The 25929-nt window shown below is 48.8% G+C and overlaps 3 protein-coding genes across 9 annotated transcripts in view; 2 read left to right on the forward strand and 1 right to left on the reverse strand.

Moving 5' to 3' along the window:
• ADORA2B (adenosine A2b receptor) overlaps positions 1 to 6343 on the forward strand; it is a 19684-nt gene extending 13341 nt beyond the window's left edge. The window contains exon 2 of the mRNA XM_074890405.1: positions 4181 to 6343. Within this exon, the coding sequence (XP_074746506.1) occupies positions 4181 to 4874 (694 nt within the window). The 3' untranslated portion in view covers positions 4875 to 6343. The remainder of the gene's footprint in view (positions 1 to 4180) is intronic.
• Positions 1 to 21071, reverse strand: part of ZSWIM7 (zinc finger SWIM-type containing 7) — a 25149-nt gene extending 4078 nt beyond the window's left edge. For 2 of the 4 annotated variants that reach the window (XM_074890402.1, XM_074890399.1), the window contains exons 1-5: positions 20946 to 21022; positions 20297 to 20394; positions 18498 to 18519; positions 14654 to 14756; positions 9607 to 9711 (exon numbers count right to left, since the gene is read on the reverse strand). In XM_074890402.1, coding sequence (XP_074746503.1) covers positions 9607 to 9711; positions 14654 to 14756; positions 18498 to 18519; positions 20297 to 20394; positions 20946 to 21022 — 405 coding nt within the window. Of the gene's footprint in view, positions 1 to 8517; positions 8958 to 9606; positions 9712 to 14653; positions 14757 to 15963; positions 16049 to 18497; positions 18520 to 20296; positions 20395 to 20945 lie in introns of those variants that run through there. The other 2 variants (XM_074890400.1, XM_074890401.1) reach the window with 2 other exon arrangements.
• On the forward strand, positions 21061 to 25132 carry TTC19 (tetratricopeptide repeat domain 19). Of its 4 annotated transcripts, none has more exons than XM_074890393.1 (10): positions 21061 to 21256; positions 21337 to 21410; positions 21531 to 21641; positions 21847 to 21885; positions 22442 to 22498; positions 22756 to 22817; positions 23384 to 23478; positions 23679 to 23833; positions 24129 to 24291; positions 24816 to 25132. In XM_074890393.1, the coding sequence occupies exons 1-10, from the start codon at positions 21061 to 21063 to the stop codon at positions 24947 to 24949; spliced, it is 1086 nt and encodes a 361-aa protein (XP_074746494.1). In that variant the 3' UTR covers positions 24950 to 25132. The 4 variants fall into 4 exon arrangements, with proteins under 4 accessions (XP_074746494.1, XP_074746495.1, XP_074746497.1 ...); XM_074890394.1 differs by having other exon boundaries at positions 24819 to 25132; XM_074890396.1 differs by having other exon boundaries at positions 21131 to 21256; positions 21356 to 21410.
• Positions 25133 to 25929: the final 797 nt, after the last annotated feature.

Below are 25929 nucleotides of genomic sequence, written 5' to 3' on the forward strand. Positions count from 1 at the left end.
AATGAGGGGAAGGTGTTTTTAAAATTTGGTTTTATTTCTCATTATCCTACTCTTGATTTTGACTGGTAATAATTTAAATTAATTTTCCCCAAGTCGAGTCTGTTTTGCCCGTGACGGTAACTGGTGAGTGATCTCTCCTTGCCCTTATCTTGACCCACGAGCCTTTCATTATATTTTCTCTCACTTATCCAGCTGAGGAAGGGAGCGAAAGAGTGGCTTTGGTGGGCACCTGGCATCCAGCCTGGGTCAACCTTCCACACATATGGTAGCACTGGTGGGTCAGACCCATGTTGTAAAAGCAGCCGGACTTTCCTTAAAGTATTTGACCTGCTGCAACCCGGGGCTGTGTGACTGTGAGACTGGTGGCAAGCATATAGCTGTCTATGTCAGAAGAATAAAAACCTGACTCACTCTGTGATGGCAGCACAGTGGGGGTGGCATCGGGGCTTCTGCAGCATGTCCACTGCGGGGGCACTGGGTGGGAGCTGAGATAATTAGCTGTTTGATGATGATTGCGCCAGTAAAGAGACTTTGCCTGGCGGTGTAAAAGGAACTAATGCATTGCCAGGTTATTTAATCTCAATAAATCATTTTGAAATATTCAGCTGTTATTTACATTAAAGCAACATTTGATGCCTCTGGGCAGAAACATAGAGGAGGTTCAATATTTGTTATACATTAATTGAGCAGACTTAGGTGAGTAAATTTACTTTAATAGTTTTTGCCTAATAATATTAAGCCTAAAAGAGAATGAAGGAGGGGTTTGCTGAAGCATTCAGAGCTGTGAAAATCTGTTGGTTCCTCACTGTCTGATCGTGTTTTCTAGTGCTTAGGAAGAAGCTGAGTCCCAGCTCAGCTGTCTCACAGCCCCTGCCTGCTTTTGCTGATGGTGGGTTATGACGGGGGTTGCTCTGTTGCGTGGCAAACCTGGCTGCTGCTCGCTAACAAGACTCTTCATACCTTGATCTGGTGACAGTCATGCACTTTATTTTTAAGCACGTGCTTAACTTCTGTTAATTTCAGGGCAATACAGGCAGTATCCCACCAAGTAAGTGTATTAAGGTAATAATGAGGTAATTTAGTGGATGATTTTAGAACATCAAGCTATTCCCAGTTTCACCTTGGCCTTCCTGGCTGGTAGGTCAGTGACCAGGTGTTTGCACAGACCCTTCTCTATAGTCACAGCAGCGACCATCATCCTCACCTGTGAGCAGAGATGTTGGGAGGAATTTGCAACGCGTCCTTGTGAAAGTAGAGCTAATCTAAGGAGGGCAGTTGTTCACTGTGAATAACTATCTCCACTTTCATGAACACCACCTCTTCCCTGTGTTGACAGACCTGCAGCCCTCTCCATTGCTCAGCTCTGGCTCTTGCAGACCCGGAGCGCAGCACATTTTGCCATCTCCTTCCCACAGAAGCGGCCCCAGCTTCAACGCGATCCTGGCTGCAGCTCTGCTGTGTGCGCTGGGGAGGAGCGAGCAACGCTAAAATAAACCTGTCACCATTGCAGCCACTGGAAAATTAAGTGACTTCTTAACTGGTTTTGTAAACCTTCAAGCCGAGCCTTATCTTTGCAGAGTAGTTCAGAAGAGCAGATGGAAGAAGCCTTATTTAGGGTCATGTGTTCTCAGCAAGAGGCAGCACCGAATGTCACCAGCCTGGAGCGGGCCAGTGGACACCGTCCTCAGCATGGCACGCCGAGCTGCAGTGGCTTCTCATCGTGTGCCTGTGCACAGCCTGAGGCAGGCACAGAAAACTCCTGACCCTTCGGTTTCTCTTTCTGAACATTGGTCCCTTTTGCATTTTCCAGTCTCACTACAATATTTTTGAGATGTGACATGACTAAGGCAGTAGAGGAGCAACTGATCAACTAAGCATGAATAGCAGAAGCCAAGGAGCCACGTTTTATTTCTTCCCACGTGCAGAGCTGTAGGTCAGCAGCAGCTCTTGGTGCTCCTACAGCACTGACTAAGCTTGGCCAACGTTGTAGCTCAGACTTTGCCAAGAGATTGGATTTCTGGGAACTTTCTCCGACTCAAAGCTTAAAGTTTTCAGGCCCCACAACCTCAGGCCAGCTCTGGCTCCTGAAAACAGGCACTTAACACAGGGTTTCGAAAGCAATGGGCTTGGCCTCACTGATGCTGGGTCTGATAACTTCTCATCTTCTGAGAGAAAAGTGCAGGAGAAACCCCTCAGTGGCTGGACCTGCCCTTTAGCCATCTACCCCATGGAGCATGTTCACAGGTCAGCAGCACCTAAATGTGGCTGCTGCTCCTGCATCCTCTCGGCCAGCCCTGGCCGTGCCCCATGCGAGCCCACGCCGCAGCAGCTGTGCAGAAGGAGCCAAGGGCTCCCCCCGGCCCGTCTTTGCCACCCGGTTCGTGTTGGCAGACCCCCCCCACTTACCCTCCTGCTTTCGTAGCTTGCAGGAGGAGAGGGACACACGGTTTGCATGGAGGCAACTGCAGTGTGATTCACAGGCACAGCTGCAGTTCTGTGGGAATAAAACCCTCCCCTGCCTCACGGGCCGGAAGAAAATCAGAACAAACGTTCTTAGGAAAGGAGGAGCAGGGTAGCCAAGCCAGAATAAACAAGCTCCAAGAGAAGGGTGTGGGAAGGGGGGGACATGCGTGTCAGCCAGCAGACACTAACTGGCTGTGGAGAGGACAGTAATGGTTTTCTCATGTTGTCTTTGTCTTTCTGGCAGTCGCCAGGTTCTTCCTATCTCTAAAAAGCAATCTGACTGATGCTTTGATGTTGGCATCTGTTCTGGTTGCACCCAAACCAGCTTGACTTTTGGTGCTTTGGGTTCCAGCTCTGTTTGTGTCTCTGGGGCTGGAGGGGCACCTTTGTTTCCTCAGCCACAGAGGCACCCGGTCCGTAGGGTTAGGCAGAGTGTGGGGCAGCACATAGCTCTTCAGCCCTCGGCACTGCATCAGCTTGTCCCTGCGCCACCACGGAGGTTCTTTGTAACATGTGTGAGAGCAGCAGGTGCCCAAGGAAGGCGTTTATTTAAAAATTTTACAACCAGTTATGGTGGGTCAGCAGAGCACAAGCACCGTTTGACAGCAGCAGCTACGCACAGCTGTGTGGTTTAACCACGGATGGCTTCAGCAGCTGCAGGTCCAAGCCTGTGCGTGGCTTCAGGACGTCTCGATGGTGTGTGTCCTACAGAACTGGCACGTCACATACACGAGCAGTGGAGGCTGACACCAGCCCCGGGAGCTAAGTGAAACTGCCCACATCAGCACTGTTGATGGAGGATGCACAAAGCAGGGATGTCAAACAGGGAGAGAAGAGCCCAGTGTCCCTGGCTCCCAGCTCCACGCCTGGATGCGAGATGCTGAATGGAGACATAAACCCTAACCTGTAACTCTCTTAAGCAATCCATCAATAGCAGTTGCTTTCAGATGCTGGCTCAGAAAAGTCTTTCAGGGTATTTGTTATCCAGCCACAACAAGCTCGCATGGCATGTGCAAGCCAGGAATTGCACTGTTTGGGAAACTAGTAAGATCCCTGGTTTCCACACATGTGTACTTCCCACCTTAGTAGCATGGGAAGGGACATCACACTACGGGACTGCTGCAATCCCCAGTGGAAGTCAGCATTGCTGCAGGCATAAGAGCAGCCCAAGTTGAAGCAAGTTGGCTGTGGTATAAAGGCTGTAAGTGTGTGGTGATGCTCGTTAAGTCTTTAGCTACTCATCACAGTGCAGGATTGAGAGCCAGCATTGTCTCAGCTGTAATAGGTCAGCCCAGAAGTTCATGTAGCCCAGTAGCATGCCCCAACGTGCCCAGCAGTGGATGCTTAGACCAAGAGAGTAAGTTGGTGGATCCAGAGTGAGCCTTCCCCCTGTTCTTGCCTGCTTTGTAGTTGGTGGTTTAGGGTCATGGGATGATAAAGCCTTTTTTAAGCCTCCCAAGTCCCTGCCTCCTACTGAAGGATGTTTGCGGGCAGGGGCTGTGCTTAGCACCTCTCAGGAGTAGTAACTGAATCACCTCCCCAAATCACTTTGTGTAGGTGTGGAGCACAGGTGAGGTTTTTTACCCCTCTGGTTCCCAGTGGGTGTGGGTGTGGCTTTTGTGGCATTAGCCAAAATGCTGATGTCTTTAACTGCAGGGAAGTCACGAGCAGTCATTTACTTAATGACTCTATTTTCATTTTGTCCTTGATGCTGTAGGTATAATAGTCTGGTGACTGGCAAGCGGGCAAGAGGACTCATCGCTGTGCTGTGGCTCCTGTCCTTTGGAATCGGACTGACTCCGCTTATGGGCTGGAATAAAGCCATGAGCGGTTGTCCCAACGCCACCAACGAGACAGGGGCTGACACCGGGACAGAGCACCATGGCTGCTTCATCTCATGCCTCTTTGAGAATGTGGTAACGATGAGCTACATGGTGTATTTCAACTTCTTTGGCTGCGTGCTGCTTCCGCTCGTTATCATGCTGGGAATCTACATTAAGATATTCATGGTCGCCTGCAAACAGTTGCATCAGATCGAACTGATGGGCAACTCCAGGACCACGCTGCAGAAGGAGGTCCACGCAGCCAAGTCTCTGGCCATCATTGTAGGACTTTTTGCCTTCTGTTGGCTGCCCCTGCATATCTTGAACTGCATCACTCACTTCCATGAGGAGTTCTCCAAATCCAAGCCTGAGTGGGTGATGTACATGGCCATCATCCTCTCCCATGCCAACTCTGTCATCAATCCCATCATCTATGCCTACAGGATCAGGGACTTCCGCTACACCTTCCGCAAGATCATTTCCAAGATCCTCTGTAAGAGGGACGACTTCCGCAAGTGCACCACTGACAACAACCAGCACCTGACTGTCACCAACATTAACTCTCCAGTAGCCTCTGTGACCATCTGACCTTGCACGGCCTGCTCCTCGGGTTTTGCAGTCTGTCCCTGACACTACCCTTCCCTGTGCCTGTGTGAACAGTTACAGCTAACTCCTAGAGGAGTGCTCAGAGATGACCACTATGCAGTTATGCAGCTGTATTTTTTTTTATTTTTGTAATTAACATAGTGCCTCCTAGAGGAATAACCTGACTGGGGAGACTGAGTGCAGCTCACCTCGACTGTAAACCCAGGTTGCGTGAGTGCTGGTGATCGTATTGTGTTTCCTTTCCAGGTCAGACATTGACTGTGGAAGACCCACCTGCTGGGGGTGTTTCCCCAATTGTGCTGCTCATGTCAAGTCCTAGGATCTTTATTTTAATTATTATTTTTTTTTAATATTTTGATTCATTTAGGAGTAATAATTTTGTGTCTGTTTTTGAGTTGTTCTTTAAGTCCATACTTGACAGCACTTTGGTAATACCCTAATTATTCCATCAATTGTTTGATGCAGCTAGTATTCTCTGATGGGAAAAAGTCTTACTTAGCCCACTTGCTGGTGTGAAACTGAATTTGTGTTCCAAGCTCTGAGGGACGTGACTGTGTTGATGAGAAAACAAGATCAGAACTGGCCAGCTATTTTTGGCCCCAGTATGGAAGCCCTACTTACTGAAAGAAAAAAATCTTAGAAAAGAGTTGACTGAAGTTTTAGAACAGCGGTTTTATTGCCTTTAAATCACTTTGGTCTACAGCGTTGTGCAGACCAGTGCTTCAGGTTTGATTTCAAATCTGTTTCCAGTTATCAAAATGCAAAAGGCAAAGTGCCCTAATAGTCCTGACTAGTCTGACCCAGTCGCTGAGGTGAGTGCAAACACTCCCTTGGTGACATGATCTCTACAATTAGGTTTTTGCTCACAAGTCAAAACTTGACAGCCTTGCAGTGCTTCCAGAAGTGCAGGTTTTAGCTGTGATAGCTGGATGCTGCAGCTCGCCTGAGTCCTAAAACTTGGTCTTGCTGGGCTTCCTCTGTAGCCCAGTAACCCCCAGAAGCTCTGAGTGCTTCTTTTTTCTAAGTGATTTTTATTTTTTAATTTTTTTTAATCCTGACCTGCATCAGTAGCAAAAGAGACTGGAAGGGAGCTAATTTGCTTGAGAAGCTAAAACGCCTTGAGTTGCCACCTGATTTTGGCCAAGCTCTTCGGGGCAAAAGCTCACCTTGCAGATTGTCTACCCTGGCCTCTGCAGTTAGCCACGGAGTCCTGGCCCTTTGTAAGGACAAAGCCCACTCAACAGCAGAGCAGTCTTAATTTGTACGGCAAGTTAATAACTCTCTGCAACGACAGCTCGGTAATTACTGCACTTGATTTCATATGTAACTGTGATATGCAAAACTAGACAAAAGTAGAAAGAACAGTGCATTAATTTCTGACGTATGAACTCCACTTCTCCAGACTGCATGACGACACGTGCACTGCTGTAAATGAACCAGTGTTTCTGGCATGTCTTTTATTTAGCAGGGCAGTTTCATTCCACAACTGAGAGGAAGAGGGAGGGAAGTCAGAAAAACTCCGAACAGCCTCCCTCCTTCGTGCCCCAACGCTGACTGTGGTACAGACACAGCTGCTCTTGCCTAGCTCAGACCTGCCACCACGTTGTGGCCCTCTAACAAACAGGAGTCTTGCCTGAAGGTCCCTGCCTGGCCAAGTGGTACCATCTCTCCCCGAAGCACTCAATGCCAGCAGCATCACCCTGTGACCAGTGAGACGCTGGACTGCCAGGATCTGTATTTAATATGGTTTTCAGTGGTAACCCACGCAGAGAGACAGAGTTAGGGAGCAGGCCTTTTAGAGCCAGGTGGCAGGGAAGGAAGTTTAATCACAGCCAGTTCCTGAAGAACAGGTCCAGGGGACAGACTGTGATGCCTGGAGCAGTTTGCCCCGATAAATTGTACTTGAATCATAGAGAAATCAGCTTTCTATTTTTTTAACTGCATTGCACTAAAAGGGAGGTAATATAAGACCCCAAGAGTTTCGTTTCTCTGGTGTTTATGACAAATAGAGTGTAAAATCAGCCGAAAAGCCACTCTGAAGAAATCCTGTTCCTGCAGCATCTGCTGTGCCAGCTGGCGTGACCTGCAGGCAGCAGCTGCAGGTGTGACTTAGGGCCCACCACGCAGAGAACCGTTCACTGGGAGTGATGGATTTTGCTACCGTGTGTGTAGCAGCTCAGCCAGCCCTAAACCTGGGTGAATCACCAGTAAGCACTGAATGGGTTTCTACATGTTTATGCAATGTCCAAATTTAGCTATAGCTCAGTATCTCAGATACTGGCATTTCCAAGAAGAATCTGACTAGTTAAAGTTACTGTCCCAAGTGTTTCTCCTTTAACAGCCCCATTCAGCTTTGCTGCATCTGCCTTGGTCATAGTCCAGCTAATACATGTAGCCACCTCCTGCCATTTGGGCAAGGTTTGACTCTCTCCTCTCTCATTCCTTCCCTTCCGTATTATCTTTGGCTGTGTTCCTTCTGTTAATCATGGCTGGAAACAAGCAGGGTTTCACCTGCAGGTCTGGCAGTGTTGCAAAGTGGTTGCAAGCCACATTTATCCTTACAACAAAAAATGTAATCTCTCCCCTCCTGCTGGCTAAAAATGAACCAAACTCTGGACAGCATGAACAGACTGAAACACACGGCGCTGCAAGACAGAGAGCCGGGCCCAGAACACCTGCTCCTATGTGGCAGCTTGCACTGCAGCTCGGCACCCACGCCTGCTGCCTTTCACACGCCTCTTACGAGCCAGAATTCCCATAGCCAGATGCAGACCCTTGGCATGACCATGCCGTCGGGTTGTCAGCCGTTACTAACGACAGCCTGGGTCACCATGGTCTTTAGGCACATTAAGCGCCTTCATGGATCTGAGCCAAAGTCATTTCAAGGCAAAATAAAAATAGGACACCTCCCTTGCCCCCCTGAAAAAAAAAAGCTCTGAAGGTTTCTATAAAAATGTGAAGTCAAAATGGCAGAGGACCTTTCTGTAGCGAGTGCAGCTGTAGCTGTTCAGCTATCACTCATTACTGCTCTGATGTACATAAGACGGATGTGTTTTCCTCATGTTGCTCAGATTTTGTATTTGCAGTAACTGTTATTTACATACAGAATGCTTAACTTACCACCTACACAACCTGGCTCAGCCTGTGCTCCATTATTTCGTGCGGTGTTGTGTTCACACGGCGTCTTATACGAGGCCACGCTGTACTTGAGGAGGAGCCCAATCTCAGAGCTTGGGCAGGGAGTCCCAGAGCTGCAAGGAGCTGGTTCCCAGCTCACCGGCTGGTGCGTGGAATGGGGAGCACTGGTCTCCCTTCCCTGGGCTGCTGTGGACAGCACAAGGTTGTTGACTTGTCTGAAATGGGTCAATTTAAAAGCGCAACAACCAGGGTGATGCTTCCAAAGATCCTGTATTACAGTAAGCCCAGCAGAAGCACAGACCTGTCATCAGTCTCCAGGTGCCGAGGGGTCCCTGCCCTTGTTCCTGGTACAGGTTTGCCAGTGATGAATCAGAAATTGCTCTGAGCAGCCAGCTGCAAAGAGCCACGGCAGCGTCACTCTGCCAGAGGCCAACTCCACAAAGCCATGCAGGCACTGGAAGGGCGGCGGGGTTAGTCACAGCACGAGCAGGGTTAACAAGGTTTAATGGATCACTAAGAGACCCGCTGGACTGTGTGTATCCCCACATCACAGTATTACAGATTAGTTCAAAGATCTCCAGAAATCCCGAGAATAGCCTAAATAAATGAAACTGAAGTCAACATGGGCTTCTTAACATTAATTAATTAATCTATCAGTTCAAGGCTGCTAATTAATGTCACGCTTGGTTGCAGCACAGGAAGAAACCTCCAAGCCATGATGAACGTTTGACAGCCTTGTAGATATGAAAAATGTCAGCTACACAGCCGGAAGGGTACACAGAAAGCACATCCACATGTGATCCAAATCCTTCATCCTTCATCCTCTTCATCAGCCAGTAAGATGCTTGTGAGCTGCTCCTCAGAGACAGTTAGTTCCTGGCAGGCTCCCATGGCCTGACTGAGGTAGACAGCAAGTATATGTTTGCACTGCAAATAACAGCGGAGCCAAGTTAACAGCAGGAGCAACGCAGGAATGTCGTGCTCTATCTGGAAGCCACAAAAATCCATCCTGGCCAGAATGGGTGTAATGAAGCACTCAGCCCTCCCAGGAACACGGTTCCCTCTTGGCACACCAAGGCCTGGCACAGGCTGGTGTTCCAGTTGCCCCAGGTCAGTTCTGCCATCAGGATAATGTAATGCAGGGATCTGACACACAGCAAAGTGTTACTGGCTCTTGATGTCCTCCCCACAACTGCAGACCAATTGGTTACCCTGAGCCCTTCCTCACTGGCACCAGGTGAACTGCACTTCATCAGCCAGACTCCGTGTGGCAGTCCCATTAGCAGCAGTAGCCCTTGTTCCAAGAGACCAGGGATTATTCATCTCTTGAAAGTCAGAACAGTAATGTGTAATTAAGAACAAAAGCCCTCCCTAGCCCTTGTAAGGCCTAGCTCCACCCAAATACCTCGACTCCCAGAGGCCAGATTATGCAGTGGGTCAGGCACAGCCTGCGTGGCCAACTCAACACTCACACGTTTGCTCCCTTGGAAACCTCAGGCTGCTCAGGTTCAAGGAGCAGAGCAGTGCCTTCTCCCCTGCTCCCTGTCCCGGCCCCAAGTTAAGGCAGACAACTTACCAGAAGGCTCTCGCTCTTCTGCAGTACAGTAAAACCAAACGCAGGACACGTGCAGAAGTGGCAGGAACTGTAGCAGGTGTAGAGTTTGCCTGAGCTCCCAAGGACCTGAAACAAAGGCAGCCTCAGTCAGAGGCAGCATTCACTTTTAATTTCTCCAACTCTTAGCTTGTATCTGGCACGGTGTCCTCTCCACAACTGCTCACAGCATGCAACAGGGGAGCAGGTGCTGCATTACAATAGTGTCCCCAAACACTGCATCGACCCATCTAAGCTTGAAGCTCCTCACCTTTCTCACAGTGTGCAGGCGAGGAAGCGCTCCTGTACGTGCAGACCTCGGCTCCAGTCCCTTGTCTGCTGCTAAGAGGTGGGGAAAAGGGCAGTGGCACAGAGCTCCCTCCCCTGATCTCCTGCAGCGGGCAGTGCAGCCAGCTGCCAGCCCCTCCAGCGAGCTCCCTCCCCCAGTACAGGCAGACACAGGATAGCTGAAGGTGACAGAGACTCTCTTGTCACAGAAAGCTCATTTGTGAATCCAGGGCCACCACGGACCTGGGGGTGGAAGGAGAGCAGCAGCGAGCACTCGCAATGAGGCCTTTTCTAACCAGCTCCAGTGACTGGAGGCTGCAAAGGTTCTTGCTGTTCTGCTCCCAAAACCAGCTGCAGCTAGTGGAATCCAGTTTTGTCTGGATAAACAAAGCTGAAGTCTCCAGAGAAGAAGCCTCCCCTGCTCAGTCTCTGGTTTGGGAACAGCACTGCCTCTTTTTCCCACATGCTGTTCCTCTGTACTGAGGCATATTCCCTCTGCACCATAGGCACAGAATGCAGGCAGCCAGGTGAGGGAAAAATTAATTTCCAGCATGGAGAAGCTGACAGGAAAACTGGGAGCTGCTGGACCTGACTGCATGGTACAGAAAAGCCAACCTACAGATTATTTCTCTTTCGCTTTCTTCAAGACTGGAAAATAGCTTTTAGAAAGCTACTTTAAGAGCCAACTGCTCTGCCCTCCTCCTACTCCCAGGGAAGGCTCTGCAGGAGCAGAACACACTCACAGAATTTAAGCAGAAACCTGTGCTCAATAGCACGGACTTTACTAATGCTCTGAGGCCTAAACTGAGTGCACCCCATGGCCAAGACACAACTGCCACAGAATATTTGCCATGATGTGTCTTGTATCTGCCACAGTGGGAGCAAGAGCTTTGTGTCAGCTCTGTGGCCTCGACAGCTGGCACTAACTCTTCCTGGATATTCCAGAGAATGGTGGGAATTTACGTGGCTGTAATCACCAGCAGTGCCCTCCTCTGCACACAAGCCTCTGAGCTCTGACACCACACTCCTCTCCCATACCAGGCTTTAGATTCTGGTTGGGTTTGTGGCACATATTCATCTAAATCCAAAGATAAACACAAAAAAGTGAAAAGGCAGTGGAGCTCTGCAGAGCGCGGCTCCCCTCCAGGATGCCCCTGGCACTCCTAAATCCCTCCAGAGGAACATTGTCCCTCCCGGTCCAGAGCTGCACTTGCAAGTGGAGCCTTCCCCTGTCCCCCGGACCCTTCTCTGCACCCCTTGCCCAACAGGTAATGTCCACAAGTTTAAGCTCTCCCACAGAAGCTCCTATGCCTCATAATCCCCCCTTACTCCCAGCAGATTCAGAACACAAGACTCACATTCCCATTTCTGGGTAAACCATTCTTTTTTCAGTCTGGCCTTTACCCTGGGCCCTCCTTATACTCCAGGCTGAGTTTGTTTCACTTGTGATAAGTTTGTTTTTCTCTAGCCCCTTTGATTGTTTTTTCCAAGATGAAGTATTCCGATGGTGCCTTTCCTTCAAAAGTGTTTTCCTTTGAGGAGGGGGAGAAGACACAGACACTGCCAGATTTGGGCTGAGTTTAGTGTTCCCCTGTCCTGACCTGGATGGCAAGAATACAGCTTCTGCCTAATAAGGCAGAATCTAAAATCCAAAGACCAAAAGAAAAAGGTGCCTCTGTTTCTGGCCAGCTGCAGCCAAGCCAGGCACTGGGGTGCTCTCTTGGCCCTGAGATGCTGTGAGATTTCCTTCCGCCGCCCTCATCTCCAGGCGCTTGCTGGCCTCACAGCAGGGAAAAATCACCTTGGTGGTGGTGTCCCTGCCAGCGTGCGGGGATGCAGGAGGGCAGCTACTGCTGCCACCAGCACACAGCTGGGCAGCACCACAGTCTGTGCCAGGACCTGATGCTCAAATCCTTCACGGTGGGGCAGGCTGCCATACAGTTCTAGGAAATTCATTAAAAAAGACATAAAAAAGAATGATGCAATGAAAGTGCAGGATGTGAGCAATTCAAGTGACAGTTGGCAGGATGGCTAAAGCACTGCCTCTCCCCGTGCTAACTGGCTTCACTCCCACAGCTCACGGCATTTCCGCAGCCCAGGCATAGACAATAGGTGCCCCAACTGGGGCCTGCTCACCACTCTGCACTTCTGCCGAATCCAGCACAGCTCTGCCATCTCTGCAGCAGGTAAGACTTATTTATCCCTGACCTGGAGTTACAAGGGTTGGCTTCAGTCTGCAGCATAGGCAGGTATTATACAAGCTCTTCTGGGATGATTAGCAACTCTGAAGTAACACCAGCCCTGGGATACCCTATCGGTGCTACTCTTCTATTAAGTAGCAAGGACATTAATGCCCAGGTGTTAAATGACAAATCATAGCTTTGACTTGACTGAGGGCTCTTCTCTCACCTCAGTTCCTGAGGGCAAGAGCTGCCTACACTACAGACTGCAGTCCTAGGGCCTGTCTGAGCAGAGCCATTTTTCCCTGAAGCAGTACCTAAGATGTGCTGGGTGATATGGAACGCAAACAGCATTTTAGCCTGGGAAGTATCAACATCTCCGATTTGGCTATGATGACCCAAAGGAGTTTCACAATAGGACCAGCCTCATGGCCTCAACAGGAACAGTTCTCCAGATCCAGCTGCAAGTGAAAGCACCACCTCACATTCCAGCTCAACCACATCTGGGTGCAAACGGCAGAGCTGCCTTTCTAGGGAATAAGTGAAAGGGATGACTGTGCATGCATCCAGGCAGCCATGGATGCCCCCCCACTCCCCACTGCACTGGGCATGCTTTTCTGCTGAGGGAGGAGTGCACACAGCTGGGATACGTGTCTACACCACACACACACATGAATGAAGAGCCAGTGACACTACCCAGCTACTCTTAAGTGCAGTATCCCACTCAGTGTTTTGGTTTCTACAGCCCTAGATTGTGTTCCTGTCACGGCTCCAGCCAGCGGCCTCAGGGGAGGCTCAGCTCTTTTGTTTCTGGATCTCAGCTGTGCTGAGGAAGAATTTCACAATGGGACCAGCCTCACACCCCCAGAGAAAATATCTCTTCAGATTCCTCTGTTAATGAACTCATCAGCACGGCCTTAATCAGCAATCAAGTTCCACTACAGTGGAACGCTGCTCAGAAGCACACATACACCTGCAGGCAGGGACTGCTTCCTGCAGGCTGCCATCAGCTGGGGGGACACAGGCACAGGCCCTGGGGAGCCACTCACATCATACTCACATCACACCCCTCAGCTACAAAGGGCCTGGCTGAAGGCTGCGCTTGTCCTACATCAGCTCCTGGTGACCAGCCCTGACTTACCTGTCCAGGGGTTCCTTCCCCGCAGGGGAACCGGTGGTCCCCTCCACCTGCAGAGGCAGGAGGAAGAGCACTTCTGACACTTGCTCTTTTCGGATGTGCACCGCTTGAAGGGAAAAGCCTTTAAGCATTCAATTAGTGAGGCAACTGCTGTCTAGGTGTCCTGGAAGCAGTGCTTCTTAGACTTCACCAAATATCCACAGGCAAACCCTCAGCTCAAATCAAAGACTGTGTTCTCGAGCCCTGTACGTTTATGAATCAAGCCTCTCTGAAGGGGCTGATGTCCTCTCCAAGGCCCCAGAAGTGATAAAGACTCCACATGTAAATCAAGCAATGCAAGCTCTGAACACGTGAAAAATGTTTGTGTCATTACCCAGGCCTGGCTTGACAGATCTTCTCTTACCCCAAGTGACCCCAAAGCATCTCAGCACCTCCACTGAAGGAGAGAAGGCCCTTTGGAGGAGGGTATTTGGAAATGTTCCCCTTGGCTGCTGCAACAGTGAGCACACACCCTTCTCTGGTGTGTGGAAACACACAGCAGCAAGTTCAGCAGTGGAGGGGGCTGTGCTATCTGAGGGTGCTAGTAGTGCTAAGTAGAAGGAATTGGGTGCTTCTTCACCAAAATCTTATGGGCACAGCACATGGTGTCTCGCTGACTCTGTGACCCCTTGGGCTGGATGCGGCTGGTCAACAGCTCACAGAACTGACAGACTGTCCCCAACAGAGATGCTGTGGCACAGCAGAGCAAGGAATTGTCCATACCACAGAAAAGTCAGAAAGAAAAGCCAGTGGCTCCTCTCTTCACCTAATGAGCCTCAGCTCCATCTCCAATCCTGTGCTGTATGAGGAATTTGATCTTTAGAGCTAAGGTGAGCCCTTCTGCCTAAAATGCTGTTTTATGAAGATGTTCTGTGATTCACACAGACTTGGCTAGAGTGAACTAGAATGAAACCCACGGACTTGGCCTGCATTGCTTCCTCACAGGCAGCAAGGATCCTATCGCCAAGTAGAGGTCAAGAGTGTCCAGGACACAGGATTTGGAGTGCAACAGGGAAAGAAATGCAGTGATGGCAGATAACACTCTGTTGTGTACAGTTTGTAAGAGGAAGAACTGCTTTTGCTGGATAGGATGAAAGTAATAAAGCAAAATCAGCAATCCCTGGAAAACTTCCTTCTGACTGTACCCACAAACACGTAAGAAATTGTCTCTGACTGGCTGGGAGACACAACGAAAATGGTAGTGTCCCATGCTGTTCTAATTCTAGTCCATGGCTACTGCTCTCCAGTATCACTTTGGGAGTTTGTAAAACACTGATATTCTCTCCATATTTATCCAAGTGCCCGTCCATGTTCTGTAAATATTGGCTCACATGTCAACAGGAAACCATAAAAAAGTAAGACTGAAGAGGAGAAAAACAGCGTGTACCTGGTATGCAGTCCTTCCACTGGGGGACGTGACTCGAGTGACAGAACGGTGATCCACCAAATCCAAAGCTGGGACAGCACATGGGCCAAAGATGAACTTCAGCCTGAAAGGGAACATGTCTCTAGTTACGTCACACCACAGAAGACCATCTGCCTTAGCCTTAATCTACAGGATTTGGCCCTATAGAGTCCAGAAGGCCTGTAGCCAAAGGTTCCCATTGCCTCTCAAAATCCCACCAGCTACAGGTCCATTAATTATGCTACCAAGAAATGGAGTGTATTTGTCATTCACAGCTTCGCTGGCTTTCACCAAGCAACCACCAATCCCTGCCCTGTCCTTCTGAGACAATCTCAGCTGACAATCGCTCTCCTGGAAGACAGATGGGACTCAGTCCTTACAGACAGCCTCCACTCTGCCAGCTATTTGGAGCATCTACGTGGTTTTTGATATTCTTAAAAGAACTTCCAAATTTCCAAGCTGCTCCCAAACAGTCCCACATTTCTTTGCAAAATCCCACTCAGATTTAATTACAAGATATTTTAAAGATTTTTCCTATACAGGACATTACAGCTTATGTGTTTCTTCTTCAGCACTATGATCCAAACACTATTCTGGTTGCCTGCTGTACAAACAGGACATGAAGTGGTTCCTGTCCTGAACTAAAATGAGACAAAGTGCATCAGAGACACAGAAGTGAGATTTTTTTAAGTCAGTGTCTATGACTGTGGCACAGTGTTAGCCATGTAGGTGAAGAGTTATCTTTGAGCAGAATTTCTGGCTTAACAGTCACTTTACAGATCACTGATTATTGCAAAGGGAGTGAGGTGAAGCAAGTCACAGGTTGTCCATACAGTGATATGATCAGCCTTTTTGTTAGTATTCCCATAGTTCTTCTGATACAAACTCTGTGTAGACAGAGCACTGGCGCTTAATCAATTTATCAAACAGTGAATCTGGACTCTAAAACTGGAAACTTGCTTCTGCCCAGCACCCTAAATATGCTAGGTTTTCTTCAGGGGAAACTGCACATCTGGCAGCAAAAGCAAGACATGCTGGCAGAGAAGATGGAGGAAGGAAATCCTGGGGGAAGCACAGTGCTGGGGATCAACAGAGGTTACCAGCACTAGGCAGTGTCACACTCGCAGCCCAATTATCCTTGTGGCAGTAAACGGTGAAATTGTCACATGAGCACAACGAGCATAAACAGGGATTTAGTGAGGGCAGCGCCAGGTAAACAAGAGCACATGGAGGCAGAGTTGCTAGCACTAAGGGGAAAAGGGCTTGTGCTGGGACACCTTAATTGTACATACAGGTGGCCTGGATGAGTTGCCCTGGATCAGATTATTGATCAGTTGGTTGTGAATTCCACCTCCAGTCACGGCCCACGCATCGTGCCTCGGAGCAAGGAGAGAGCAAGGATGATACATAGCTCCTTGAGCAATAGGAAACGCAACAGCAGGGCTCCTTCCTCATCCCAGGGAAACTGGTGTAAACCCTGGAGGATGAGTCATTTTGTAGTGATCATATCTCCTCTATCACAGTCACAACCGAGGTATAAATTATTCTTTCTCTACCCAACAAACCTAATCAATAAGAAGCTAAAGACCAGCAGGGAAATACTTAAGACGCTCCACTGCATACGGAGCCATGGGCTAGCAGTAGTTTTACATCTGTAATCCAGCTACCAGCAGGGCTCAGAGACAGCAAATTTATTCCAGATAAACACCCAGGGACAGCACATGCCTTATGTCACTCCACCCTCTCTAAAAACCCTTTCCTTTTCCTTCTAAGCAGGACACATCACCATGCAGGGATGCACCACTGCACAGCATTTATGGATCAGAGAGTGCCTGGGATGGGGTAAAGACAGGGTTAGCCAGGTTTGCTCAGGTACACGTTTGCTTCCTGCAAAACATTACCTTTAAACAACTTTCTCCTTGGCCTCGGTGCTGTCAGACAGCACCATGGAGGCACATGCTGATGTCTGGCTGTTGCGGACCTTGGTGCTGTAAAATTCCACACCAGCAAGTGGAAAACCAAAGAGCTGTGAGTCCTGAAGGCCCAGTAATTTCCATCTATATACTCATTGCCTGCACATCCCTGCAAGGAGGATTTTATCTCCTGCTGCTGCTGTGCAATGGTATATGATAAGCTGTATGTCAAATATGGACATCTCTACCCTTAGCCTATTGTCCAGACAGCTCATAGGCTTAAAAATTATTCTAGACCTGTATATCCAGCTGCTCTGAATGTGTTCCAAAGAGCTCAGGGGCAACCCAATTAACTTTACAGACCTTTTATCCGCTGAGAAAAATCTGTGTAGTCTAGATTAGTTACAAAGGTAAACAACAAGAAAATCAGCAGTGATGAAAAGATACTACAAACCATGAGCAGGACAAGAGGAGAAAGCAGAGGAACAATTCCAACTCCAGTGAAGACACAAAGAGCCAGGGCAGAGCCCTGGCGTCTCAGCAGCATGGCTGACCTACGCGTCTGAGTCAATCTCATTGATAACAAGCCAAGCAGACAGACTTATTCCAGGAAGACCAAAACTTCAGTCGCACAAACTCAAGGCAATAAGGACTGGCTTCATCTGAGCACTGAGAGGAGGTGGGTGGGGGAACACTCAACGTAAGACATTCCTTAATGATTAGGTTTGGGACTATAAGGGGGCTGAGTTTAATGAGTTTCAGTAACTCTTTCAAATTTAGGGAATTCTTTTTCCATGTATATAATTCAATCAGTCTAACAGGAAATAAGTAAGGAATGCCCAAAGGAAATTCAAGGACTTCAGAGATTTGGAAGAGATTCAGAAATTAACTCAGAATACTTCTGAGCTGCTGGTCACAGGGAATTGATAGAAATCTGACTGCCAAGAGTTACCACCCAACCGTTACTAAACTTAACAAGGGAATTTCTTTCCTCCTCTTTTCTTTTATGACAAGAAGGAAACAAAAAGTTACGAGACTTGTCAAATATAATCCCACCCTTCAAAGGCCATTGTGGTCTCAGAAGAGGGAGCCAGCATGCACACCTTTCACAGGTGCTATGTCAGATAACTTTAGACCCAAAGATATTAAGGCCTGAAGGGTTCCTGGTGATCTCCTCTCCTGGCTAAATTACAGGCAAGGAGGAACACAAAGATGAATCTGAAAAGCCTTTCTCACTGTGATGGTGCCTTTTCTCTAGCTTCAACACCAGTTAGTGAGGGCTGCAGAATCTCAGGATCTCTTAGGAGACTGCTTGGGAATGACTGAAATATTCACAAGCTTCAATCAACGCAAGGGTGATGAAGCTGACCTGAGACGACTTCTAAACAGAAGAAAATGCTCAGGGTAATCTTCAAGTTAACAATTCCCCTGTACAGAGAGATGATACGTTCACTTTTCCCTTTCTATCTCACATGCTCATGACTCAAACAGAAGGGATCTCAGGATGCTGCTATGCTCACAATGATATGAACGCGGTGGAGATGCAGCACTCCAGCGGCATGAATCACTCCAAAACACGGTCCACGCTCACAGAAAACTTCCAGATCTGAGGGTGGACTCAGAGCTCAGGTGAAACATTCTGGGTTTCTGCATGTTTAATCCACACAAATTAGAACAAGTCATCACAGGAGATTCAGAGATACAAAGATAATTCCAGGAATCTCTGGAAAAACCCTTGGGATTGTCTCTTTGGACCTTCATTTCCACTACCAGCAAAAACACGTAGCAACTCTGTATGAGAAACATGTACTGGTCAAACACAGGAAAAAAATAGCAGTACTATGATGAGAGCTGATTGTCCACAGCCCTTTAGTGGGTCACCTGGGACAGGAACTGAAGCAAAAGATACTTACCCCAGCAGCAGGTCATCAGGGACTGCAAGAAAAAGAAAATGAAGCGTGATTTTGCTGAACTTCCCCACTGTGAGAGACATCAACATCACAGGGAGGCTAGTGTCTCCCTAATGTACTCCCAGAGGCCACAGAGGACTGCAGTGCTCTAGTCATCCTCTCTAGCCACCAAAAAGCAATAAGGAGCAGCAAAATGATCTGCTATGGTAGTGCTAAGGCACTTCTCAAGTACAGCAATCAGAACCACAGGGATTAATTTTAAAAAGAAATCCAGAAGCCCAAATAGACTTACTTTTATAATATCTTACATTTAAAAGCATGCAAGAAAAGGCATGCAGCCTCAACATCTTACTCTGCCACTTTAAGAAGCTGGTTAAAAATATATATATTGGTTTCCCTGAAACTCTCTTGGCATGAGTTGAGAATTCTGGCATCAAAACTTTAAAAATGTTGTTCTTTTCCCAGCATAGTCTTGCAGGGCGCCACTAGTTTATAGCTTTTTAAACACAGAAACATAATGTCTTCACTTATTGGAACGTCTTGTTAAGATGGAAAGTTACACTTAAGAAAATCAGTCTGTTTGTTGTAGCTAACAGTTTAGGCTCTGATAATCTAATCTGATATTTCTGTTATCACTAGTGGGACACAGTGTATTATGTCCCTGTATTCCACTGGAAGATCAGGACTTCGACTTTAATATAAAAATATTAAAAATATTCTCTATGACTTACGCTGTTGGTTTGACTTTTCCAACTTTATTCTAAATCTCCAAAGTGACTGATCAGTTTGTTTCTGCAGTTATGTCTCAGTGTATGTCTTAGTACTATTTTGATGCTTTAAGGAGAAGTATACCTTAAAAGGAATGTTGACTTTTTTTCTTTCTAATCTACAACAGGATTTATAAAGCTCTTGTCATGTGTAGATTTTGGATCTACCCTAACCTGACAGGAGCCATACTGCAAGCATGCCCAAAAGCTGTCACTGCGCTCAGTCTGACAGTTTAGACACTAAATCTCTGCTCATTCCCCACTAAAATGTAGTGCTCAGACTTCTCTGAATGTTTATTTGGTTGGTTTTAGTGCAGTTAAAAATATTCCTTAAAGGCACTTTCCTCAGGAAAAACCATTCTGTGCTACTTATCAAGTAAACACAAACAGTAATATTCTTTCAGCACAGATTACAGAACTACATTAGCAATCCAGAGCGCAATGAAGGTAATTGTTCTTAACTAGCTGCTAGAACTGGCCAAGATTTCGCTGTTGGGTTACACTTGCTTCATTCAGGCAACGGGAAAGTTGTTCTTTGCCCTGAGATCTCGGACACAACACCCTCTGCCGGTCAGTGATCGTTTTTATGAAGATTTCCCTTTTCACTCTAGGTTTGAAATTAGTGAGTCTACAAAACCAGCAGTACAGTAGGCACAACGAACTGCCTGCCTAGAAGTATGTAAATTATCACTCCTCCAGTGCAACCACTTTGCAAGCAGGATTGTCCTAGGCCTACGTTTAAAAAAAGTGTCTAATCTGGTCTAATTTTCAAAAGGGCCTGACTTTGAGAAGGGGGCTGCTCCTCATTATCTGTGCTTCAAAGCCCTGTGTGTTGTCTCCAGATAGGGACACAAAAGCTGGAAACACAGAATACAACCTGACACTCCTGAGAGTGAAGTGCCACCCCTTACATGACAGAGTCTGCAGAAGATGCAAACAAGGGGAGGCCAACAACCCTCATTGCTACCTGAAGGTTTGACAGCGCCAGCATTACTGGCCCACCGCCTGCTGATGGTTCTGGTTTTCTTTACGTACCATGTGAGGTCTCCTGAAAAGCCTTTTTGATCTCTTTCAAAAGCTCTTCTGCTACTGCTGGCAAGGTACTATCCATCCCATTGGCACTGGCCTCATGACTGGAAGCAAGACAGAAGAGGAGACAGTGGGAAATTAAGGTCACCGCAGATACTATAAACCAGGACAGTTTATCTGGGCAGTGCTCTATCTCAACCCTGCAACGAGCCCAGGGAAAGGCATCCTCAGCAACTTTTGAAATGTGTTTTTTACACATCCTTGGAACAAAGCGTTTCTCAAAAACACACGGATGCCTCTCAGATACCCCCACGTATAAACAGATCCTGTGGAAGGGGACCGGACACATACAGCTGGCAACAGGAAGGGGCTCCAGGCTGCAGCGTCCCGGCGCTGGGCCAAGGCGGTTCCCGGCAGAGGAGGCCGCGCAGCCCGCCCGCGCCCCTGCGGCAGAGGGGCCTGGCTGCCCCCGGCGCCTGCGAGCCGCGCGGGGGGATCTCTCAGGCGAGGGCCGGCGGCCGCCAGGCCCCGGCAGCGGGAGCCACGGCGGCTACTGCCCACTGCGGCCCCCGGGGGCTCCCTCGGCACGGTGGAGCCGCGTCGGAGCTATTTAGAGCCGCCGGTTGTGGGACGGCGACCCCGGGGCCGGGCCTACCTGTGGCAGCGCAGCCATGAGGGCGCGTCTCCATAGCAACAGGCGCCCTTTGCCCCGGGTGACGCACGGGCCCGCATCACGTGGCGAGGGCGAGCTCTTAAAGGGCCCGCAGGGGATGATGCTGGCGGCAGGGGTGTCGCGGGCCCTGTGCCGCCTGGCCGCCCGGCGCTGCCCCGCGGGGCTCCCGCCGCCCCGGACCGCCTGGCGCGGCGGGGCCGGCGGGCAGGAGGACGGCGGCGGCGGCAGCAGCACGGGGTTCGCGCGGCGCCGGTGGGCCCGGCCGGTCGGGGGTGCCCTGGGCTTCCTGGGAGGTGAGGCGGGCTGCGGGACGCGGCGGGGCTGGGCGGCGCGGGGCGGCGCGGGGCGGGCGGCGGTCATCCACGCGCCGCAGCCCTCTCCCTCTTCCCCAGGGACGCCGAGGAGGAGGGCGAGGACGCCATTATCCACCTGCTGAAGAGAGCCAAGGTGAGGCGCCGTCCGGGGCAGGGCCGCGGGCATGCGGCCGGGCTGTTCCCTCAGCGCGGGGCCGGGAGCCCTCAGGCCCGGGCTCTGGCGGGTGAGCTGCCCGCGGCTTTCCCTCTGCAGCTCAGCGTCATGAAGGGCGAGCTGGGGGAGGCCGAGCAGGTTCTGCACCAAGCCCTGCGCCTGTCGCACCAGTCGGATAACAGGAAGGCCATCGTCTACACCTACAGCATGGTAAAGGCTCCGGGGGGGGGAGGTGGCCTGGCCGCCCGCCTGCTCGGGCTGACCCCTGTCGTGTCTAGTCCGCGGCAGAGTCGCCGTGGGGGTGCAGTGCCGTTTGCTGGGGCTGTGGTGGAGCGGCAGGTAGAAGGAAAAGCAGTTGTGTTGAGGCTAGTCCCTGCAGCCTTCGTGGAGCTTCAGCACTGCCTGTCTTTTCCAGATGGCAAACGTGGCCTTCATGCAGGGACAGCTGGACAATGTGAGTAACAGTTCTTTTTCCCCTCCAAATTTTAAGAGGCTGACATCTTCAGCAAGGTCTTGAAGGTGTGGCATGCTGTGACAAGCTGCACAGTCAGAGTTGTGAAGCAGAGATCTCCCAGGATAAAGCAGAACAATCTGACCTGGGACTGCAGGCCCATAGAGCATGTGTTGCTAAGATGTTTTCACAGTTAAACTTTGAGCTCTAACGTGGTGTGCAAGGGCAGAAACACTTCTCACTGTCAAATGCCACAGTCAAGCATTTAGATGGCTGTCCTGAGGACATTCTGGGAAAGCCCTGAAGGCACACAGATGTGGTGAACTCAGGGCTGGTGTAGCAGTCCTAAAGCACAACCTGAAGGGAAGCAGTAGTTGGCAGTTCCACTGGGCTCTGCTTAGCCTTTCACTTCTAACTGGTCTTGACATGACATAAATGACACAAATTGTCAGTTGGGTTTTTCACAGTAGTCTGTCTCTGTAAAGGGTAGTTTAAGTGGTTTAAGTTTTTGGTTTAAGTGCCATCATTCCTCAGTCTCTCTTCAAAATTCTCTTTTCAGGCAGAAAAGCTCTACAAAGCAAGTATGAGCTATTTGCTTGCAGGGGACACAAAGGAGGTATGTTCTTCTGATAAAGGCTTTCAGCTGGAAGTATTAACAATTCTTTGGGCTATTGTGCTGTAATACCTCCTACTGAAAATTGGCACACTAGCTCTGAGCTTGCCAGCTTTTCAGGAACTTCCTTTAATGGATGGCAGCTCTGGAGACAACTGGACGGGGATTTTTAAGGTGTAAACTTGTTCTCTTGACAAAGTAATGTTTCTACTGGGGAGATGCAAGAAGAGTAACAGTTGCGTTGTATGTCCTCCTGGCAGGATGACAATGCAATCCTTGAGATGTCCCTCAAGCTGGCCAGTATCTATGCTGCTCAGAAACAGTGAGTTCCCTGCTAAAGGCATCTTTTGCTTTCGTCTCATCTTCACAGTGGCAGTGGTGGCCAAGCAGAGGCTCTTTCCTCTAAGAATGGAGTGCCTGAGGAAGCTGGGATGTGATGAGATACCATCAACATCCCAGAGGCATGATATTTGTCTACCCACTGTCATGCAGCACAGCGATGGCTGTTAGGACCTGCCCAGCTTCGGGCAGTAGCTGCCACAGAGGACACAGCTCTTTAGTCTTAAACCCAAACCTCGCAGGAGAGGCGGCTTTCGAAGCAGTGGCTGAGAACTTGCAGCTTCATTTTTCAGTGGAGCATTGGCATGGGTTGCCTTAGCTGGCCTTATCTGAGGGGTGGGGGCCCTCTCCACCTCTTGGATCCCTTAGCCCATGGGTCAAGAGTAGGGTCCAGGGCATGATCAAGAAGAAAGCACCGAGGGCAAGAAGGGTCAGGTTGAGAGGAAAACCTGTCTTACAGGGCCGCTGGAATGAGGGATTGAAGGTGTTCACATCTGTCCCTTCAGGGATGGAAGGAGCCTTGCTTTGCTCAGTTGTTGCACTTTGCAGGCACAAATTAGCCCTGGCTGGATACGAGTTCTGCATCCTGACCTTAGAGGAGAAGATTGCCAAGCAAAAGGACTTGCCTGAGGATGTCTTACCAGGTGGGGCTGCCTTGTCTGCCAAAGGCTTCTCATTATTTTTTCTCTGTTTCCCTGTCCTTGATGTTGCTTTCCATATTGCCTAAGCACCATCTTCATGTCAATCCATTATCTTCACACTGCATGAGTTTCCTACTCGTGTAGGATGGGGACTCATGCTTGATCTTGTAGAAGTGATCACTTCCACTCCTCTCTATTTGCAGCTGAAGAAAAGGCCAACACCCGTCTCTTGCTTGGGATGAGCCTAGACTCCTATGCTCGCTATCTCCTAAATGTTAACCAGCTCCCAGTGGCCCAAAAAATGTATGAGAAGGCTCTGCAGATATCAAATGATGTTCAGGGAGAGACTCATCCACAGGTGATGTGTACAATGGTAGTCGGACTACTAGGGATAGAAAGGCTAATCTCCTAGGGAAAGAGGCAGCTTTAAAAGCAGCTTTGCTGGCATCAGATGTACACAGCACTAAATTAGGTTCTGCTTTCCTGCCAGGAAGAATGAGCATGCTGATATATAAACAAAAGACACTTTCTTACTGAAAGCTTCCCTGGGAAATATTACTTTTAGTAGTGTGACAAGGCTATGAATGTGGTGCTCCTGCTGCCCCAGACTTCACAGGTCTTGTTCTGAGGGTTTCTTTTCTGTCCTGGTGCAGACTGTGGTCCTGATGAATGATTTAGCAACTGTACTGGATGCTCAGGGGCACTATGATGAGGCATACTCCTACGTGAAGAGGGCAGCTGAGCTGGCAAAGGAGACTCAACACCCTGAGGAGCACATGGTGCTGAACAACCTGGCAGCAATTCTGATGCACAAAGGTGGGTAAATAAGTGTCCACCCTTTGTCACCGCGCTTGTGCTGACTGCGGATACCTGTACTGGAGAATCGAACTATAGTGTTATATTTGTGCTGCCATTTTTAGTTTAAGCAGTAGGTCTGCTAATTTTGTGTAGGCAATCTGTGTTGTGTTCAAATTGAATTCAGCTGCTGAGGGATCCTGTCCAAGATAAATGCAGTACTGGGGCATCTGACTCAAAAGGTTGCCAGGGGATCTTATTTCCCTTGTTCTGTATGTACAATAACTGATTCCAAAAGGACAGAAGACATGCTTGAGACTTGTTTCTATGAGCTCTTAATACTGTAGCAGCACCTTGTCCCATTGTCATTGCTGCTGCCTAGCTCTCATAGTTGGGACATGCTGGATGTTTTCTGAACCTCCCTAGTTCTTGATGTGTTCCAAGTAGTTCTTGCTTGTTCTTTGCACGTGGTCAGCTTCAGGAGGGGACTCTGAAAATGGCCAATGTAACTAGGTAGGCATGCCAACTTTTTCCTCTTGCTACAGAAGACTTTCTGCAAGCAAAACAAGTGTACAAAGCAGCTCTCGAGCAGGCACAACAGAAGGGAGATGTTGCTTCTGTCCAGCATATCCAGGAAGAACTAGCTGAGCTGGCCAAGAGAAGAAAGGGCTCCAAATAAGTTTGGCCACGGAGTCTAACCTTGAGGAACCTGACAGCAGCAAGGGTTGGTCCATACAAGCAGCCTGGGACCAGTTTGGTGCAATTCTCCAGGGGAACAGCAAGGAGGAGTTTAAGGGCTGCTTAACAAGAAGGGCTGGTATTGCCTAACAGCTTAGCCCAAAATAAAGTTGTGAAATCTTAACTATGTAAATTGGTGGTGTAGTCTATGGTTAGATTGACCTACTGTGCCAGTGGTTTAGCTTTGTCTTGAATGCCACCACTGTGCAAGTCTAGCCTGGTATTAATAGTTGCAGTTAAGTCGAGGAGTACTACTTGTGCTACTCCTGACTGTTCACAGAAGTATTCAGTTTCAAAACATGGCTATAGTAAAGCTAAGTCATGAAAAGAAAACAGGCAGGAATTGTCTCACTCTTTACACGCTGGCTAGCACAACAGGGTCTACTTTTGTCAGCGCTACAGGTCAGCGTGTATTAACTTCAACAGAGCATTTCCCAGACTATACCTGTACTGTGACAGAGCTGTAGCTCCATCTCCTTTTCAAACAGGTTGCTTGAAGATCAAGTGTTTTTCTTCAAAGCATTTAGCATCCAAAGATAGAACATGCCCTCTCAGAGGAGGGGTGAGACCATGTTACCAAAACAGAGCTGTTGTCAGAAATAAAACACTCAGCTACCTTACCCTAGTCAAGAGCACACTGAGTTCCAAAGCTGCTGCCTTCCTTTTCTTGGAACAGTCAGTGCTTAGAACACTGAGGCTTCCTCTTGGAAAAGACGGTGTGTACAAACCTTCATGTGCATCTAGTACCAACAGCCTGTTTATACAACAGAATTTAAGTTCTGCCCTGCAGGGAAGCCTAATGTTAAAGGAAAATTAAACCAGAAGTTACCCATATTTAGCCAGGATAGTAGAACTAACTGTAATTATGTCACCAACCAAGCATTATTTTAACTTCTCATTTGTAAGAACTTCCGCTGGTTG

This window comes from Strix uralensis, chromosome 20, assembly GCF_047716275.1.
Source record: "Strix uralensis isolate ZFMK-TIS-50842 chromosome 20, bStrUra1, whole genome shotgun sequence".
Lineage (NCBI taxonomy): Eukaryota > Metazoa > Chordata > Aves > Strigiformes > Strigidae > Strix > Strix uralensis.